This window comes from Aplidium turbinatum, chromosome 10, assembly GCF_918807975.1.
Source record: "Aplidium turbinatum chromosome 10, kaAplTurb1.1, whole genome shotgun sequence".
NCBI classification, from domain to species: Eukaryota; Metazoa; Chordata; class Ascidiacea; order Aplousobranchia; family Polyclinidae; genus Aplidium; species Aplidium turbinatum.
In genome coordinates this window covers 9052717-9074443 of record NC_137481.1, presented here as the reverse complement: position 1 = coordinate 9074443, position 21727 = coordinate 9052717, and the positions used below count along the sequence as shown (strand labels likewise).

General features: G+C 38.0%; 2 protein-coding genes across 2 annotated transcripts; one reads left to right on the top strand and one right to left on the bottom strand.

The window, feature by feature from the left end:
• The first annotated feature begins 269 nt into the window (after nt 1–269).
• Nucleotides 270–7827, top strand: LOC145778236 (DDRGK domain-containing protein 1-like). Its single transcript, XM_082589694.1, has 6 exons — nt 270–428; nt 4846–4942; nt 5774–5993; nt 6110–6271; nt 6842–6947; nt 7397–7827. The coding sequence occupies exons 1-6, from the start codon at nt 338–340 to the stop codon at nt 7561–7563; spliced, it is 843 nt and encodes a 280-aa protein (XP_082445820.1). The 5' UTR covers nt 270–337; the 3' UTR covers nt 7564–7827.
• On the bottom strand, nt 7824–21175 carry LOC145778235 (ubiquitin thioesterase zranb1-B-like). Its single transcript, XM_082589693.1, has 11 exons — nt 20228–21175; nt 19603–19783; nt 18943–19133; nt 18233–18386; nt 18050–18121; nt 17119–17320; nt 14868–14982; nt 14284–14413; nt 13605–13717; nt 12268–12378; nt 7824–9318 (listed from the first exon to the last, which is right to left on the bottom strand). Exons 1-11 carry the CDS (start codon nt 21173–21175, stop codon nt 9112–9114), a joined length of 2424 nt encoding a protein of 807 aa, XP_082445819.1. The 3' UTR covers nt 7824–9111.
• Nucleotides 21176–21727: the final 552 nt, after the last annotated feature.

Here is a 21727-nt window from a genome sequence, read left to right as displayed (position 1 = left end):
GGTGCTAAAAACACATACGGTACAGTTTTTTTTAACCACTTTACTACATATTTTCTGGACCTGGGTTTTTTTTACCTCATCTGGGTTTTTTTTAGCACGCAATCTAAGTTTATTGGAAATCTGTCGCTGGCATACCTGCTTGACACTCAGCATGGGATTGGGTTTTGGTAACAATGTGATGGATTGTACCTTTATGTGGCTGTGCTGATGCTGTTTGCTTAGTATTTTACTGGAAGTAATGCATACCTGTGTCATTATTATCTAGATTTCCTAAGTTGCCTGAACATTTTGAAGATTTTTATGTCTCACAACTGTTTTTTGTAAGCAACATTCCAACATGGATATCATCATTTATATCATTGCTGCTGCTTTAGTAGCCACACTTCTATGGTTTGTAACAAGGAAAAAAGTTGAAGAAAAACCTGAAGGTACGGTACCTATTTAACTATTTATATTGTAGATAAGGATCAATGTGACTCCACTGTATGCAGGGCCGGATTTACCAATAGGCTAGGCAGGCTAAAGCCTAGGGCCTCAATGTCCAGGGGCCTCGAAATTCGGTTTCAAAGTTTGTAATTCTTTTAAAAACTTGACAAGTTTAAACCCTACCTAAAATATATATATGTCAAGCTTTTCAAAGTAGAAAATTCTATACATAACTGGTTTCAACCACTTTGTAAACAGTCATTATTACGTCCTTTGCATCATAATAAAGGCAATTATTATGCGTATTCTGCTGGAAGCTTCTGTGTTGAAGTACCGTAGAGTGGCGTAGCCAAGGGGGGTTTTGAGGGTTGCAACCCCCACTTTGGCACGCGTTTGACGTCACGATATTGAAAATGATGCTTTCAGTCTCTAAAACAAAGTTTGCCTAATTTTAAACAAAACTGCAAAGAGCGAGTTTTGCCATTACCAAACATTCAAATATCTCAGCCAGGAATTAGCAACAAGAAAACATAGAGACTTGTAGCTTTATTTCCGAAAAATGCCGAAGAAAACATGATCTTTTCCTTTTGTTATGCCACCGGACAGCACCATTTTACAGGAATATTCATACCCACATTTTTGTTGAAAATACTTTCAGAATGCACCAAATTCAAAGTAATTATTCAAAATTTTCTGGGGGGGGTCCCCCAGATCCCCCGCTGCTGGGTGTCGCCATAAGTGAAGCACGTCGTCAACCTCCCCCCCCTTTTCAAAATTTCTGGCTGCGCAACTGACCGTAGTCTTCTCTGCAAAAAACAATATCGGCAATTGACATCAGGGCTGCCACTCCTATAGTGGTTTTCTACTAGGTCTAGTGGTTTTTGAAATAATCTAGTGGTCTAGTGGTTTTCTGGAGAATCTAGTTTTTTTTTTTAATTTTGAGAGTGGCAGCATCAACTCTCCTTCTGTTATTAACGAAAAAGATTTAGATGATTTGCAAAAAGAATAGGGAGCTTTGCCTCAAGCGTGCAATGCTCTCCATGATAGTGATAACTAGAGATGTACCGATACCAATATTTTGGCCGATCCCGATACCGATATCACTTTTTTAGGCCGATACTGATACCGATATTTTGGCCGATACTTTGATGTTACAAAAAGAAGCAATTTTGGTATTTGCAAGGAATTATATCAAATGCTAAGTTTTACCTTATTTGCATAAAACTATTAAAAAAAGCTTTGAATTGGCATAATTTATTAAAGATTCAAGAATCCAATCTCAACCGCATTGTTGTGTCATAATAGTAGGTTTTAGTAATGAAAGGCCACCGTAATTGATGATTGGGGTATAAGGAAAGAAACATTACATCATAATTGGGGTTTCTGAAAAATTAATAAAGTGTTTGCGCAAATTCTCCAAATAGGCTATCATAATTAATAATAAGATGTAAAATGTAAACCAAGTGATTTGTGTAGTCGCACAAAAAACTATTCGACAAGTAATGTGCAACCTAAGGGCGCTTGTCGTTTAATTGAAAAGCTTTTGCCAGGCCAAGACTACCCAGGCGGCAAAAATGCACAATTCTGCATCGCTCCCACCCCGCCAAATGCTCAAAAAACCCGTGCAACTTGGCTGCCCCCAGCAAGCCGGCTCCACCAGTCGGCGATTCAACTTCCACCCTTAGCCGCAATAAACTCACCAAGCCAAAACAATGTCACGGCAGAATAAGTAGGCCCAAAAAGAAAGCAATGGGACCACGAATCCTCACCAAACCAATCAAAATGGTCTTGTTGCACCCAAGATGACAACCTCATTGCGAAGAAAGGAGCGTCCCCCCCGGCCACCAGCACAAGGCTGAGCACTCACCAGCACAGCGAGCTGCCGTGACCCGCCAACCACAACGGTGCAGCTTCCACACTAGCCATTTCAATTCTTGCTACAAAACGGCTGCCGAGAAACATATAGTTGATTGGATGGTCTAAATGGCTAGCGTGGAAGCTACACCGTTATGGCCAGCGAATCGCAACAGCCCGCCGCACCAGTGAGCGCCCAGCCCCGTGCCGACAGCAGGAAAGGACACTCCCCCCCCACAATGAGGCCGCCATCCCAGGCGCAACAAGACTACTTATTGATTAGTTCAGTGAGGATTTGCAGTCCCACCGCCCCACCCCGAGCCCACCCACTCCGCCACAACATTGTTCAAGCCTGGTGAGTCCACCACAACGAAAGGCGAAAACCAAATCACAAACTGACAGAACCAGCTCACCAAAAAACAACCAAGCCACACGGGTCCCTCAAACGTCCAGCAACGCAAAAACGATGCAAAACTACACATTCCCGCCACCTGGGTAGTCTTGGCCTGGTTTTATCCTCTGCTGAGAGTAGGAAAAAAAACACAAATGATAAATATTGGAGAAATTGAGTCTCCTTCACAACTTAAGAATCGAACAACGCAAAACTGCTGAAACAAAACGTTTTGTTTGAGTGAAAGAATCACTGTAAGCAAACAATGCCAAAAGGTGCGTGCATGATGGGAATCATGGGACTGTGAGGTATCAAAAATTTGAACAGGTTGTTATTTTTCTACTTCAATGTGACGTTAATTACTACTTTAAAAAATCTATATCTTTGCTTCCGCAGAAAATCCGCAGCAAACGCCTTTTTTTATATACATGTTTAGTATCGGCCACAGTATCGGCCAAATTTTGCCGATACCGATACTCAAAAAATGGCCGATATTACCGATGCCGATATATCGGTACATCTCTAGTGATAACCTTAGCCCACCAGAGTTTTGGCTAAAACTGAAAATGGACAAGCAAGGTTTAAAATTTTGGCAAAAATGATGTGCTGCCTGTTAGCATTACCACATTCTAAAAGTTAAACTTTATAGTTATTGTAACGGTTGTTTGGTCAAAGAAATTAAAATTAACAGCAAAACTGAATTAACTAAATTTTTATTCTTTGAATTAAAAATTTGCACCCATGAATGTGGAAAATGAAAAGAATGAAGAGTTTAATGCACTCATATTTTTAACATTAACCAATGACATATGATGTTGTTTAGAGAGAAATTCTGAGCTCAAAAATAGGGAGGGCCTCACAAATGGAATAGCCTAAGGCCTCTCATGGTCTAAATCCGGCCCTGACTGTACGGAACATTCAGTAAAAGTTGTGGACAATGACACTCCCCATTTATTATGGTCCTACTCCTGTATAATGTAACATTGTGTTCGTTTTAGTTCAAACATACAGATTGGTTAAGTTCTCGATTTTGTGCATGAAGAAATGACAAGGCCAAGCAGTGCTAGTTCAGCTCTTGGAATGTGCGCTTAAGCCACTTATTATCGGACTGCTTTCCATTTAGCGATACCCAATGAGTAGAATAAATCATATACAACAACATTTCTGCAAGCGGACACTACAGTATATAACCAGGCCTATGTCAGTGTGATTTTAAAATTAAAGAGTAAAATAGGTTTGAATGCCTGGTCAACATAATTATATAAAGTAACAAAAAGCTTAAGATATTGAAGCTAAACTCATGCTGAGCAAATGCTGCAAAAACTCAACAGTTTTTATCTGTATATTGCTATAGATTGTATAGCTTATGAATCATCTTCAGTGCTATAACATTTGTAGCATTAAACACAATGAATTCTAAAGCATTGAAAATATGAACGTTTTTGTGCTTGCTTTTTTATCTCAGTTTTATCAACTGTATGTACAATATCATTTAGTTTTCGTAAGATAGCATCATCAAGGTCATGTATAAACTTCGTCACATAACTTTTTTGGCATTGCCTGCAAGGGATTTTGTATTTTTTTTTGCATTAAGCTTAATTTTTTGTTTTGACATTGCTTTTACTTAACTAAGCCTATATTTTGACAACAATCCTGAAATAAAGTACAGACATGTGCGCTTTGAGTTTGAATAAACAATAGCAAGATGTTCATACAGGCTCTTTAATTTGTTAATCACCCATTCTTATTTTTGCATCTCACATATAAAATCTATCCATGTTGCTGTAATAAAATATATACTATGAATACCACTTTCATGTGTGAATTAAATCTGCAAGTGATTAATTAGTCAAAGGTTTCCATGCCTTATATTTAGGTGACAACTTGAGTGATTGACCAATTAAGTTTTCTTTTTAAGTGATGACGTTGGGTAAACTGGAATTTAAATTATGTAAAAGATTTGCAAAGAATTCTGTTTTGACATTGAGATAATTGACCAATTAAGACAAATTCAACGTCATGATAAATGCATGAAGTGCTCTGTTTTCATGTAGAGTGATCACTGGTCTCTTAAATTGAATTTGCACACTAAACTACTGAATATCTATGTTTAGGAGGGAAATGCACAGCTGCACACATATCAAAACTTATCACATGTAACTTGATTTTTATAGAGCAAGCTAGAAGGGTCCCTCGCGCAAGGGAAAATGTTCCACGAGGTGGGAGAAGAAGGAGAGATGTACGTGACCGAATCCGACGAGCTGTGGAAAAGTGAGTATCGGTGCTGTTTACGTCAACTGTAGAGCTCATCAAGAAAGCTATGTTTGAATTCAGTAATTGGAATTTTAACTTAAAGCTTATGCTTAACTTCATTCACATAAAAGAAAATAATGTTAAATTTAGTCTTGCTATGAAACAGTGAAAAGGTATAATTATATTGGTAAGATATTGCATTTGTAAAAGCAATTGTGAAATAACGAGTCACTATTGAAACAGTATTGAAACAGCCTATTATGAAACAGTATAAACAAGTGAATACATTAAAAAATCCTTTATATAATTAAGTTTTTTCCATGTTAAGTTATTGTCGAAACTTTGCTCTGGCTAAAAAATGGCCTCCACTTTACACCCGTTTGGTTGTTCTATGCTTCTAGCTTTTGTGGGTTTCATGTCTCAACTTTACCTTTGCATAGATTCCACTTGTATTACTTTTACCAAGTGCTGGGGAAAAGTAGTATATCGTACTTGAATATTTCATGACATTATGTTAGAAAAACAGCATGCAGTAAGAGATGTTTTAGGAAATTATTGCATATTTTGTGCTAGGGAATTCTAGCTTAAAAGGACGCGGAGATTTGACATCTTCAGTAGCAGGCAATACATTTAAATGAAGCCCTGTTTTGGAACACTTTCTTTAATAATTTTCCTATTAACTTTTGCTTTAATAATTTGAATACTGGATCCCCATAGGTTTTCTACGCTTTTTTTTATTAGATTTTCCCTGCTCTGTAATGTGTGTTGTAGTCTTATGGGCATTATCCTGTGGCATCCATTTCATACAAATTGCACACGTACTGAAGTGGTAAGCTTTTATTCTGGCAGTCAAGATCAATACGACGATGCTGAAGAAACCGACTCCGATGAAGGACCTACACAGAAGATAGGAGCAAAAAAACAGCGAAAATTACAAGAGAAGGAAGAGCGGAGGTTAGCCCGTGAAGCTGCAGAGATGGAAAGAGAAGAACGCAAGCTTGCCCAACAGGAAAAAGATGAATTAATGAAGAAGAAAGAGGAGCAACGCCAGGCTCAAGAGGCGAAAGAAGTAAGATTAAAAAAAGTACTGACAATTATTATTCCTGTAAATTTGGCAATTTTTATATTATTGCTGCGTCCACCAATGATGTTATACAATTTTACGATTGTTTTTCTTTATTTCAGCTGGAGGAAGAGAAAAAGTTAGAAGAGGAGCGTGAAAAACGAGAGCATGAAGAGTATTTGAAGCTGAAGGAGATGTTTGCTGTTGAAGAAGAAGGTGAAGGTGTGGCCGTTGAAGAAGAGGAATCCGAAAACATGCTTCATGAATTCATTACATACATCAAAGTGAGATGACCATGCATGCTTTGTGTGGAATATTTGTATCTAAGCTAGGTTTCTTAATTCTATACGTCACAAAAGGTGCCCATTTACTGGCTAATTGAATTTCCTCTTTGCAAACTATCAACATCATTGTGTAAATTCAAAGGGATGTTGCCACGGAGGACTTAAGGGGCAATCGCCCTCCAAAATGTTATTCTGCCTCCGCAAAAAATATGTCTTAATGCAATTAAAACGTTTTAATACCATTATAATTCATGTCAAATGGCGTTTGACCCCCAATAGTTTCTTTTTCCCCACTAGTTTTTTCCAGCTATGCCACTGGTGTAAAGTAATCACTTTTTCAAAAAAACCTTGTATGGGCTACAGAAAATGGTCACTTGCAGTGTATAACACGCCTTGACAATTTATACCTCTTGTGTGCCGAACAAAGTTTATAACCACTGTTACTGTTCCACATTCGTCGGCTGAGTTTCATATATTTTAGTAAAATAGTTTCGAGTTTTTCTTCGTGCAGTTGATGAAAGATAGGTTGTGCACACGCGCATGAAAAATACTCATTCTTGTCACTGACAGGAAAATAAAGTTGTGCTTCTTGAAGACTTAGCATCGCACTTTGGGCTCCGAACACAAGCAGTAATTGATAGGGTGCACGATCTCCTCAAAGACGGATACTTGTCAGGTATGTACAAGTGACGTCATGTTTAAAGGCTGAGCTAACATTACATTTTTGAGACCGGAGTTGCATGCTGATGCTAATCGCAGTCACATTGAAGAACGTCTTAGATCAATTGTTGCAGCAAGACGGTAGAAAACATATCTTTTGTACAGAATGTTACTTACGTTTGTAGTATTCAACGTCACTCAGAATAACAGGTAAGTAGAACCCCTGCTTTTATGTTAACTACGTTTTTTTAAACTGTATGACATGTGGTGGTTGCTACGCCACCATGCGGCCGGTGTTCGACATCAGAAAGTCTGTCGACTTCAACCGAAAGGGTTGTTTTCATCGTTTTAGCATCGCCAGAAGTGTATGTTATTTTTTACACTTTCCTTGTTATTTTTGTACTTTTACACTTCCTTGTTGTTTCTGTCGATTCCCGCGTATAGTTTCTTTCTTTGCTTTTGAAGGTGTAATAGACGACAGAGGAAAGTTCATCTACATTTCACAAGACGAACTGAAAGCTGTAGCTGATTTTGTGAAGCAGCGTGGGCGCGTCTCCATCACTGAACTGGCCAAAGCGAGCAACACGCTAATCAACCTTAAGCCAGAAAAGGCATTAACATTAGCAAAGTAGAGATTAACAGCAAGAATGCATTTGTAAAGTGGAAATTATTTGTAATCTCACGTTTCACTGGCGTCCTGTTGAAATAGAAATGCAAAGTTTATTGTGCATGGAGCAATGGTGTGACCATCTCGTAGACTCCTTTGTTCTCACTGCACTCGAACACGACATTTGCCGTGTTCCTTGAGATTTATGGTGTTGGTCTGTCAGTTTTTGGGTACGTGCAATCTGTTGTTTTATGGAAATAAATCTGACTTGGAAACTTGTTCACATGAAGACGAAGATAAGTTTATTACGAAAGCATTATACCATCCACGATTGTACCAGGCATCGATTGTCATTTGAATGCTGTCCCAGACAACAAAATCCGTCATTTTTGCACTGATTGAACATTTGTAAAAACGACGGATTTTGCTGTCTCGGGTGTCAGTCACCGGGCCTTAAATAAGATCGTTGAAACAGAAATTGTCACAAAAATCGCTCTAGTAGGCTTAACACCATAAGGAAAACATCGTGCATTGACAGAAACAGCCAATTTAACAAAATCTAATACATCCATGTGCGGTTGGTTCCCAGACAAACGCGTGTGGCGGCAATACTACGTCACAGTGAATTAAGTACAATACACGGAAGGGGCAGGTTGAAAAAATCCACATGTTTCAGAAAGATCTGTAGGGATTTTACGTTACAGATCCGCAACCCGAGACAGTTTTACGTTTATAATGCAAGACATAGAATAAATCCAACACATGTAACTTTTGTACTGACAATTAAGGAAAGCAAATCGGTGCATAAAATAGAATACCTAATGAATGGAATCTCTTGATATGACCAACATAATTGTAACCAAGATATTTATAATTAAGTCACTCTTGAATTTGAACTACCAATTACAATGCATTCCGAAATCTATTAATATAAGTTCAAACTGATTGCGCGTATCAAAGAAATAAATCATTATATCAGTGACATAAGTTTCGAACATTTAGTTTGCTTTTCTCAGGCAGCAAAATCTGTCATTTTACATTGTGAAAATGACAGATTTTGCTGTCTGGGTTGTAACGGAACAACACAATGGCACAACAAAATACAATTCTTAGCACATCCCGATATTATCTATATTGGAACCGTAGATTACAGAACGCTACAATATGTTAAACTGTCCATCCAGCCATCAATTGTTGCCGTTTTTACATCGCTTTAACCTCGTTAGGCGATTTAAAAACACACCTTATGATAGTTGGAGTAGGCAATATTTAAACTACAAGAGTTTGGACGCAATACAGTTTTAAGTTATTTTTTTAATCGAGTATTTTCTGTAGTGAACTAACACAAATATTGACAATAACAGTTATAGTCGACGGTCAAACTTTAATGGTAATCAATGCTAGTTTAATGCAACAGAAAACAAGGCTATAATAAACGCAAGAATATAAACTTCGCTCGCTGTTGGTATCTCAGCCGGCAAAATCCACTCTTTTAACCTGGATACGACGTCTGCAGACCTTGAAACATGTAAAAAGAGCGGATTTTGCAAACTGGACATCGGCAACGTGCTGATCATTCATCATTGTCATCGGAATCTCCTTCTTCGCCAAGTCTTCGGAACGACATGTGCCTGTAATGATCAAGCCAGCCGTCCACCAACCTTGTAACCGATGGTGACCTTTTACCTGACCGTTGCCTGGCAACAAGCAACCCGTCATCGGTCACGTGACAATCCAACCATTCTTGTAATATCTCTTTGCGCTGTTCTTCATCGTCACCCTGCATAATTAAATCATTGTTACACGTAAGTTTACTTCTACGGTGCAATTTCAACACACATTGTACCAAACGCAAAACATATAAGTAGAATTATAAAAACGTGACTGTTGATGCTACACTTAGGCTACAGGTGCCAAAATGTTCACGGATACTCATGATATTATAATATTCTACGACAAATGATAGCAAGCAATGATCAGCGCTTAAAGACCTTAGTTTTGACACGTGGAGCGTTGTAATCAGCTCACTGTCAAGGGATGAGCAGTAGGGTGTTTCATTTTTTCACCACTTTTGAAATTCAAAATGCCTGGGATCCCATCTGGTGGTATTTGGGGTAAAAAGTTTACACCCCAATTTTTTTAAATTATGACGTCATATTGAGGTGGTCCACGAGGTTTGAAATTTTTGGGCCTCAAAATCTCGAAATTTGGTTGTATCTCCAGAACCACTCATCATAGACCGACAAAAGTAGTGTCAAAGTGCGCAGAAGGGTCGGTTTCCTATACCTGATGTAGAGAATATTAAGGTTTATCTGCTTTAGAAAAAAAGTTATTTAAAAAAATCTGATTTTTAGTCTATTTTCTCCTGATGAGCAAAGATCAGGTGATCAAGATAAAGTTTTTCTGTATTTTTTCACTCTTGGAAGCTGCTATTTCGTAATAGAAGTCCTTGTTCGTTTTGCAAGAGATGAAACGGTGATAATTGAAGGTATTAATTGAAGGAACGTTCAACTGGTCAGTTGATGTTAAGGTTCCAGCACTTGGCTTGTCTAGTCTTACTATCTGGTTAAGCAACACCCCATCTTGATTGCTCCAGGACCCTTCTTGGCGCCGTCCACAAAAGAAATAACATGGAGAAGATATATTTCGTTTATGTGGAACATGCATTCAAGGGTATGAATATCATGACCAACTTCATCATTAAAATAATTGACCAGTCGAGTATTGACTCCGGACTTTTTTCCTGTGTTGAGAGCAATCGTATCAGCCATGAATGAATATACTTGAAATAGATGAACTTTGCAAGCCTCCTGGATGATAGTGTCAAAAATCAGTTCTGCAGTGACCGACACACTTTTGGGAAAAGATTTAACAGCAAGCACACTTTCGTGCTTCATGCGATTATCATCAACAAGTTGACCCAAGAAAACGTATCGACCTACTTTATCGACAACGCGCCCAAAATAACATAACTGCATGGCAGAAGCTGAGTTGAGAAGGTTCTCACTTTTGATCAGAGACTTTTCTCTTGTTTTTTTGTTATTGGGATTGGCGGTATACTGTCGAAGGTGATGCAGCTATTTGATCTTTTCCAAGAACCGACCTCATAAGATCTGACTGCTGGCGTACCGAAGTCATCCTACGATCAGCAGGTACACAACTTCTATCATTTATTGAAAAAGAATGTACTTTCTTGTACATTTTCCCCTAACAGCTGGTTTCAGAAGCTCGTATTCCTTATCATCTTCCCAATTCATATCCCCATCAGATTCGCTTTCGTTGTGGTGTAGATATCTAACTGCTTCATTTCTTTTTCTTTGTTTCGAACATAGTAGTGCCGATGCTTAAGCAGATTGTATGCCGGAAGTGCTCGTTTGTCTTCACCGCTTGTTTCCCACCTCCTTTTATGATTTTCCCGTTCCAAAGCCTTTTCTACATGGTTGACATCTATGCCACCGATAAACATTTTTCACTCTTTTCTCTGATGGTTCAAGAAAGCGATTTCTTTCTCCTGGACTCGGTTTTCGAGTTCACAGCTGCAAGAGAGTGTCTTTGGCAAAACAACCGGATTTTCGGAGATCGAACACTTGCATGCACATAATATCGAACAAGTTCTGTTACCATTCTTGATTAACCTCATTACCTCTGCGTTTCATTTCCTTCTTTCTTGCTGTATTGTACTTCTCTATCACGTCTTTTAACTTCGCTTCAATTCTCTGTTTGCTAACCACTGAAAGACCAGCTTTGTTCCATATGCCAACTGCATCTTTCAGCAGTTCATCTTTCGAATGGGGTATTTTCTTCAAAAACTTAGGATTAGTTTCGGCTAGTACTTTCTTCCTCAAGTAAAAATAGTGACTGACTATGTCTGAATTAAGGAGAAGCACATTTCTCTCCAATTCCTTGAAGTTTTGCATCTACTTAGGCTACTAATACTTGACCTCTTGCCATAATGACACAGATAAATAAAAATCTAAAGCAGGTGAACAGCATACCTCTTCCTCAACGGTTAGGCCTACATTATAATAGTAATACCTTCAATTATTACCGTTTCATCTTTTACAAAACGAACAAGGACATTTATTACGCAATAGCAGCTTCCAAGAGTGAAAAAATACAGAAAAACTTTATCTTGATCACCTGATCTTTGTTCATCAGGAGAAAATAGACCGAAAATCAGATTTTTTTAAATAACTTTTTTTCTGAAGCAGACAAACCTTAATATTCTCTACATCAGGTATAGGAAACCGACCCTTCTGCGCACTTTGACACTAATTTTGTCGATCTATGATGAGTGGTTCTGGAGATACAACCAAATTCCGAGGTTTTGAGGCCCAAAAATTTCAAACCTCGTGGACCACCTCAATATGACGTCATAATTGAAAAAAATTTGGGGTGTAAACTTTTTACCCAAAATACCACCAGATGGGACCCCAGGCATTTTGAATTTCAAAAATGGTGAAAAAATGAAACACCCTAATGAGCAGACTAACATCCGCCTCCCAGGATGAGACATGTGTTATGAAGCCCTCTGCAACGCGCTATAAAATGGCTTTAAATATTCCTCCTTAGACAAAGCATGAATACCAGTTGCACTGCAAGTCATGGCGGCCTATAGTATGTACATCTAGTCAACAAAAGTTGATGTTTTGGCAAAAATGGCAACTTTTGCCTGGTAGGCATAGACTGCATCTACAGTGTATTGTAAGGCATCATGGACAGTACAAACCTCTCCTTTCGCTGTGAAGTGAATTGGTAAAATCTTCCCATCGCTGTCAACCAACGGGAGATGCTTGATTGTGTTGAAAGGGTTCCGATGTCGTGCACCCGCATGTATGTCCTTGCATGGGAAAAAACATATTTGCTTATCAGAAATGAACACAGTTCTTAGGTCTATGAAAATGTTGCCATCGCGATAATTATATTGAATTGAAGAAGCTATCAAGTTTGTTTAATGCCAATTTGGTGGGCAAAATTTTTTTTTGAAAAGTGAAAATATCTTGGTACCAATCACGTGGCTGCTTTAATGGAGTCACTAGTTTGAATCATATCAACAAGACATTAAGCAGTTTTCTATGTGTTGTGCAAGTCACTGCAATCTGCAAAGTTTTAAGCCATAACATATGCACCGTTTCTCCATTACAAGCTGTGGGTTTCGTAGCCTCACCCCAGCCAGCGAATCAGTCATTTTTTAAATCGATTTCACGTCTGCCGACGTTGAATCAATGTAAAAAATGACTGTTTTGCTGGCTTGAATTAGCGGTTGATACTGAGCTTTGATATCACTGTGCACTGAACGGCAATTAGCTTCAGACGACTGATTTCAGTACCACAACAACACTGCAGAGGCTTACAATATAAGCAATCATGCCTTGAGCTAAAAGAGACATTGTATAAATAAATGGCTTGGCCTTAATGGCTTGATGAAATCTAATTAACTATGTTCAACACCAAGGGGTAGGGTAGTTTTAGTTTTGTGAACGAAAATAGAGAACAGCGCTGCGCTTTCACGTACACGCCACGTACAATGTGGTTCGGTGGCTCAAGCTGGTAAATGTTGTTTGTTTTATCGATTCAACGTCTCGGACGTTGAACAATTCAAAAAAGTTTTGTGTTTTTTATGTATCCGGAACGAAAACAATACGAACTAATTCAGCTTCATGTACTTACAAAATTATCTTACAATTTAAGCAAACAACTAAGCAGTAAGCAATCCCGCTATCAACAGCACAATCTTTTATTTTTACATTGATTCAACGTCTGCAGACGTTGAATCAATGTAAAAATGACAGATTTTGCTGGGAGAAGCGTGCAGAGTGCACGTTTGCTGACACATTATGCATAACGTGCTTGCATTGTAAACTGAAAGTAAAAAACGTTCAAGTAGCACTCATTTGCATTAAAGCAACGTCTATTTAATGTAGCCCCATACTTCAATCAATAAGTTTGCTTTTCCAACCACAAAAAGTTGTGACTTTGAAACGGAAAAAAACTGAGGACTTTTACTATCCAGGTCAGGACTATTTTCAGAAATACACAATCGTCCACAAAAGTCATGTCAATTACCTTCATATCATTTTCCATAGATACAAGAGCAGTGAAGTGACCTCGCGTGTAACCAAGGGCGATCGGGCTGGTGTAGCAGAATGACTGGTCCCACAAAAACGGAAGATATACACCTGTGGCGAAAACAATAAATCAGTTGTCCGCGGAGTAAAATTTCACATGTCATAATTAAATTTCCCGCCAGAAAACCTGAAGGAAACGAAGATACAGCCCACACATTCGACTGAAGAGGTTACCAAAGATTTAAACTTTAAAAGTAGGCCAATGGTGAAAATATCCATCACAAATAACCTTTGAGAAAAATGTTATTGACACAGCGCTGCATAAAAATGCATGACACTAATAACGTACATATCGCTCAACAATTAATCATGGCTTCGTGAGAATTGAGCGGATTAGCCTGCTGAGGTGATACAAGATAGGTCCTTGGCTGAATGTCATTCCAATTTATGGCTAAAACATCAGCTGAGCTCAAAGTGATCGACGACAGTACATGAAGAAAATCAGACGTCGGATAACGAAGGAATGATAATTTTTTTTAGGTGGAATCAGCATAGTGAGATAAGAGTCAATGAGCTGCAAAACCAGCTCAACTCATTTCTCAATGAACTAACACAACAATTTCGAACCTTCTTGTCCAGTTAAGTATTTCTATGCAATTTACGTTTCTGAGTCATACCTTGAAACTTTGCGAATCCAAGCGCGTCTCCACGAAAGCTCTTGAGGTACTTGATCCCGTAAATGATGATGGGGCGGCGAAGGATATGCGACAGAACAAAGATGTGACAATGCTCCAGCGCGGCGCCAGGCTGAAAGAATGGTAAAGGAAGTGTTAAAAAGGAAAACAGCTGGTGTCTCCTCAGTCACCAAATCGGCCCTATTTAAAATTATATGCAGAAGTGGGGTCAATGTAAAATGGCTTGATTTGTTAGCTAGGTCATAGCTCATGGTATGTTTATTTCAAGAAGTTACTTAAATTACTCAAAGTGGAGTTAATGCGGCTAAATATACTGTATATCCAATCCATGGTCCCCGACTTCAGTGACAATGATATAGTCAGTTCTTCGCAGAGAAACTGAACTGAGTTACACAAAACCCAGACTTTATAAAACGTTAACGTGTTGACATCGTTTCAAGGTCTAGTTACGTTGAATCGATGTCAAAACGCCAAATTTTGTCGACTGTAAAAGAAAAACTACATTGCTTATTAGTAATTTGATATTAAGGAAGCAATTTATCAGCGATTCTGTCAGCGGGAACTACCTGCTTGGCCAGCGAGTGAATGAAGGCCCAGTCCTGTAGGCATTGCCGCTCGGTTAACGAATATCCGGTCAGGGTGGCTTGATGCAGCTCCCAGTCTCGCCAGCGTTTGTAGAAGCTAAAGAACAGCAGAGCTTAAGTTAACGTCAAGTGGAGAACTACTACAATATAACATAATAAATAACCGAACACAACTTCATGTATCGACAAAATTACAAATGCAATTGAAGGAGATGAAACAAGTTAAAAATGCTGCACCACAAAAAGAACTCAACCTTCTCTTGGCCATTTGCATTAAAGTACTCACGCAATAGCTTAGTTTATTAGAATTACTCATAATGTACATCTACATAATGTTATAACGTTACGTTGCAACACGTTGGCGTTGCAAAAAACACATTCTTCTAAATAGACAAAAGACATATTTGACTGGACACTACCGGTGACGACTAAGTAGCAGGAAAGTACCACTCTAGCTAGTAAGCTAGAATAAGATTGCCCGGGTATGCTTGTGGGAGCAAAATTCAGACCATCTCGTCGAAAAAAAAATGCAGACAATCAGTACAACATAGTATGCATAGCAATGCATTGATGACGCAATGAGACAGCAGCACATCACACAAATTAAGCTTAATTAATGTGATACGGGCTGCTACTTACAGTCACGGAGTAAAAAGATATTAAGAGGCACATGACCATTAACCAACTATCATATGCACAAAGAGCAATTCTTTACAACCAGCTCTAGTGAATCGCGTTAGATGAGGTTAAAACATTGCGTTACACTTGATTTGATAATAGGAAATGATTGCAATTGAGACAATTGTCAATGAAATAATATTGGATGAGCTTTTAACAAAGTATAGCCTGAATACTGAAAAGTTTGGGTGTTCATCAAGACAATTACCGTTTCTAGCACTAGGCTAGCTGCTACGTTCATCAGTGCTAGAAACGAAAGTAACGCCTAGCGGCATAATCACAAACATACATAAAAGAATATTCAACTTACGATAATATATAAAAATTAAAATCAACTGCATGCTTAACCCAAGCAAGTGACACATGCAACAAAAGTTAATGCATCGAGAGAATGTGCTATAAACAGACTGCGCATATGTTTTTGCCAAGAGTTGAGCTGCACGTTAGCAGTCGCGTGAATAACTAGCACACGCGTGATGTCACACTTCAGTTGGATATGTTATTCAAATAGCTTGTCATATTAATTCGTATTCAAAGAACTAAATCAGCAACAAAGAACTGCAAATGGTATAAAAAGTCTTAGACATCAAATCAATGTAAAAAACGGTTGATATGTTGTCTGGGTTGGGAAATTAAATGGATATATTCAAGACCTTCTTTAAGATCTTGGTATATTCCATCAGTTCATACTAACTCGCACTTCACTTTGCATAAACGTGAATTTTCATATCTGTTGCAAACTGTGATATAAATAACTCAGCAACCACAGCCAATGGCACTGTAATTATGTTCCGAGGATTATGTTGTTAAGTTCAAAATAAAAACCATCGTATTTGAGGTTTTATTTCAGCTGTAAGTCCGTGGTGGTAAGTTTCAGTGTTGTTTTCAGAGCACTATCTGAACCGTTTTCAATTTACAAGTACCCTATTGTGGAGTAAATTATTATTTCACACGGCCTGTGAATCTCTTGAATGAGGAGTTTGTACCACAATTTCTGATGGAACCAATAACATAGAAAAAGAAGACACAACTCTCAAGACAACGAAATAGACACAACGCTGTTTTCCATGACCACTTTTAGGAGGCTGAGCAATCCCTTGCAGCACACAGCTTGCAATCGCCTTAACAGTTTATATTATAACCGGCTTTCCTTCGTAGTACGTGGAAAATTTAGAAAGTAATTCTTTTGATAATAAAATATTTATACGCTCAACTGGAGCGAGACGTTTGTAGACACTATGATGTGACGTGTATAGTACAGGTATACGGCATCGTAAGAAAAGTGAAAATAAATAAATAAAAAGGGTACTTTAGATAGAAAGACGCCATTTCTGAATAGTCGTATGACGTTGAAAAGATGCATATACATTCAGATTCAGACATGTTTGTTGTTGGAGCTTTTCCCAGATATCAAAGTAACCGTTTTTTTACATTAATTTAACATCTTCTGACGTTGAATCAATGTAAAAAACGATTGACTTGCTGTCTGGGTTGAAACAGGACAACAGAAGGAAGTTGTGTGTTGATAAAAGGGTGACTAATATCGCTGTCTCACCTTGTGGAGCAATCTTGTAACGACTCTGACATTGCCATGCGCAGAACGTTGTCTCTGTCAAACACTCCCCACGTTGCTTGCAGCACAGAGTCGAGGAGGCAGTCACCCGCGGACCGATTCCACAAAGCATAAAGTCGGTTGTTACATTCCCCCAATCGCAACAGTGATTGGGACCAGTTAATGGCCGTCTCTTCTTCCAGTTCTGAAACAGGCATTGGTTATGAACAACACTGCCAACTCAGACAACAAAATCCGTCATTTTCGCACTGATTCAACGTCTGCAGTCGTTAAGTCAACGTAAAAATGACGGATTTTGCTGTCGGAGAAGATAGAGCTAACAAACGATCACCAATGCTTTTATCACACAAAGTTAATGGTAAAAAACAAAATACAAATGGATTTCGGAGAAAAAGATTCTTGAATTATTCAAAAGATGGAATAGAAGACTATGGACTGAATATAAAGCAATGTTGTTTCGTACAAAAAGCAGATTTTCACAGGAAACAAACTTGAACAAAGACGTTTAAATGAAGTAGTGAAACAATGTCGTTTCAAGCTCATAAAAGCCAGAATTGTGGTATCCGAGTGCGTCCCCTTTCAGAAAGTATAAAGCTACAAGGTTGCATTGCATCCATGCCACTCCTGTAGAAACCAATGAAACTATAGAGATATTTGAAATAGTTGTTGATGCAACGAATACATCCATTTCAAATCAGAGAATCTCGGCCTGCTTTTAGCCAAGAGCTCATGCCAAGAACTAAGAAGCCTGCACACCCCACACTTGTAAAAGTGACCCTGAGTGAATGTTTTTTTAAATTTTTAAATGTTTGAATGTTCGTGCTTAAGTTTCAATACATTTTTCTGGAGTAAATGCATTTGCAGGAAGTGGACACATGTTGAAAACCACTGACTTATCAACTTTAAGACCAACCTTTCTGTACGTCTTTGTCAAGGAGTTCGTTGAACAGAATTTGTTGAATGGAAGAAGGCAAATCACAAATCTCTGAAATATTTTTAATTGATAAGCTGTTGTTAGATGGTCTCGCAGTAATTACTAAAAGTTAACGCGTAATACTAAGACATTGATGACTTGCTATATAGGACATGGAAGTACCTATGGGCAATTGGAATGTACTGCAATCCGACAAAAACTTGCAGTGGAAGTCTCCTTTTCTCGTGCGTATGCTCATCGTGATCTCGCGACGTATTAAATCAGCGATGTCCGGGCTAAGATGGGCTGGATTTCTTTTGAAGCCTCGGGGGGCAATCTGAAGTTGACAAAGCATAGAATGGAGTCAACAACTGAAAGCGTTCGGAATAATAGCTTGCTTCATATGGTAAGTCTAACACAAAACAAGCTCAGTAAAAAGTGGTATCCCAGCCAGCAAAATTCGTGATTTTCTTGGCTGGGATGTGGTGGACATCAAAACGGGGATGATAAAATATTAAACGTCTAAAATAATTATAACACTAACCATGCGAGTTGATATACTTTTTATAAAAGGATAGGAAACTATTACAATACAATTCAAACAGCCAAAGCCGATCGCTTGTCATTGTGTTTACGTTTCAGCCTTTCAGTTCAGATTAGATGAGTAAGAAAATAGGAAGTCGATCTTCATATTCAACCTCTAGTTCAGTATTAAATGTCATGTGAAAATGCCTCAACATATTTATAGTACGCATCAAACTGACAATCATTTGAAGCATGATGTTGTGAGCACTCATCTATACAGTGGGCAACAAAGGCATTTCATTAATGTACAGTAAGGTCTGCAGAACCGGCTTGACCCTACCAACATTGAGACATCAAAATCATGTCACCTCTGGAGTTAAGAGAAGTGCTAAGATATTATGTCGCTGAAAACGAATGGCAAGGTGAACCAAGGTGTGGCCAATGTCGAAAGCTGAAGGACGGCTTAGAGAATTAATTTCATCAAGTGTTAAACACCGTGCGATGTTGCCACCATGAGCCAGGTAGGCATCAACAGCTTCAGCATTTCCCTCCACAACACCTGAGATACAAGTGGAAATTATTTCAAACAATAATAAAACACATGGAAAACTACTCAATAAATGCGAAAAGTGCTTAAATTAAGGTACATTTAGTTGGTTTCAAAATAAAATGCAACTGAGGTTGCACAAACCAATTTCAAGTATAGAATTTAATGGTCAAAGTTTGAAGTTTTAGAACACAATAAACGACTTTGTTACAATTGTTACATTCATAACTTCGCAAAGGTATAATAATACGTTTACTACTAATTCCTAGCTGTATAAAATGATCTAATGTGATTACTTACTGCACTGTACATATTAGAAGTGGTATCCTTGGCTTTGAACAAATTATTTGATCACATGGTGCGGTACAGGTTTCATTGTATGTCAAACTACAATCTTAAAAACATTTCAACAGAAGAGAGGTGATTTTACATAACAACAAAGCTAAATATGAATTCACATTGCACGCTACCACAGACTTACCAATACATGCTTTCAAAAACAACCAGTTTAAATTTCTTGACCTCTTCTTAAAAGATCGATTGTCAATCACTTCCAAGCGATTTGGTGAGTAAAGATGGTTTGAAGAATTACTTCGAGACAGTTTTCCTCCGGAACCGCAATAACGCTGGCTGCTACCTGCAGCACTTATTGATGACGATGCCTGTGTTCATAAATATAATTAACCTCACACCAAAAGCATCATTTTCCATATTCAAAACTAGACAACTTTATGTGATATATTTCTTCATATATCAAAACAAGTGGATAAGGATGTTTTGAATTCCTTAAGCATGAGATAGCTTTTTCCCATTTATTGATATGCTATCTAGTTTACAATTTGCTGATACGGTATGATATTTTTCATTCTGACAAAATGGTATTTTTTAAAGGAAACACTTCTAATTAAGATTAGCAAACATGGCATTACGGCAAGTTGTAATGAATGCAACTAACAATAGATGTAAAACGAGTTATTTATTTATGCTGAGTAATTGAGTATAACATTTCCAAAATGATGTAATCCACCCAGACAAAAATTCCAAACTTGTTGAAGCACACATGCAGGTGATGATAAATAGAAATCAAGAACTGTGAATGATCTTACTTGTTTTTCACTACTTTTACGTCTTTGACGACTAAGCCTAGGTTGATTTGAACTATGATCCAACGCATCGTCACTTGAATGTGAACTGTTAGATGAAGAACTTGTCGAGCGCAAGCTTTCATTTAGGTTTTTCGTGCCTTTGTTTTCTTGACTTGGTAATTTACAAGGTTTGTCATGGTTGCTTGTAACATTATCGACTTGTGACTTGCAAAACACACTTTGAGTGGAAGATATAGTTTCTTCATTCAGGTTTTCGAGGTAGTTTTCAGCATTGCTGGAGCTTGGCAAAGAAAGTGGCTCCGTTTGAGTAATAAGAAAAGAATCGCTCGGTTTACATGTTTCTGTGGTTTTAAAATTTTGCAGTGATTTTAGTTGACTGTGACACATGACACATTTCTTTGACGCATTCCAGTTTTCATATGTGCAATACTGACATTTCCATTTGTTATTTTTGCTGTTCATTTTCTCTGCACAAGACAAACTTGATCGCACAACAGCATTAGTATCACCAGCTGGCTTGGATGTTTGACAATTAGAACACCATGCATTATTCGAAACATTAAAAAACATACAAGTGGGGCAAGACCAAGATTTTTCAGAAATTTCTGGGTTATGGTCGTCTTGACTGGGATGATCATCATATTTCTTCAATAAAAATTCATCACTGGCTGCAGATGAGTAAGCATTTGCTCCATAAGATGAATTAGGCTTATTTGTATCATCAACAGTTGATGAACAGCTTGGGGGACAAATAATGAAATCCGAATGAGATTTTTTAAGGGAAGAACTTTGTAAGTCGTTAATCACTAAAGGCTTTTCATGCATAGCTGGTGGCAGTTGAATTACTTCTGAGCGTCGTGGGTGTAAACATAGTGAGCATTTTGTAGAAGCTTGATAATTAGCATACGTACACATAGAGCATGTCCATCTATTTTCTGTTTCACTCATGTTTATCCTGAAAATATAAAATGCATCATATATATAACTTAAAATAACCCTACTGAAAATCAAAGTAAAAGTCAGGTTAACAGAAAACTTATAGCAGTAGTGCAGTACCGTAGAGCTAATTCTCTTTCGCCTTTCCAAATAAGCTTTGAAGTTAGTTTAAACCACTTAGATCAGCAAAATAAAAACGTTCTTGCAAGAATTGATAAGGAGAAACAAGTTTTCATATTGATTTTATTTCAAATGCTACTGAATTAGAGGGTGCTTCACTCTGGCCTAGCAAGACACTACTGTAGCATTTTTCCGTTTATGACTTTATTGGCTGGCCAATCCCAGAACTGTGTCAGTCAAGGTTTACTGAACAAGTGAACATTCAGATCTATAAAGCAGTTGAATTTTCAATGCTCTTGCCTCCAATACATGACCTTACATAACACTTAACAATTATAGTGTTGTAATTACCACATAGACTACATGAGTAAAAGTATGATGACTTTTTCATGGCAAATGAGATACTTTATCATTGTTTATGGAATTACCAATTAAAATGCAAAA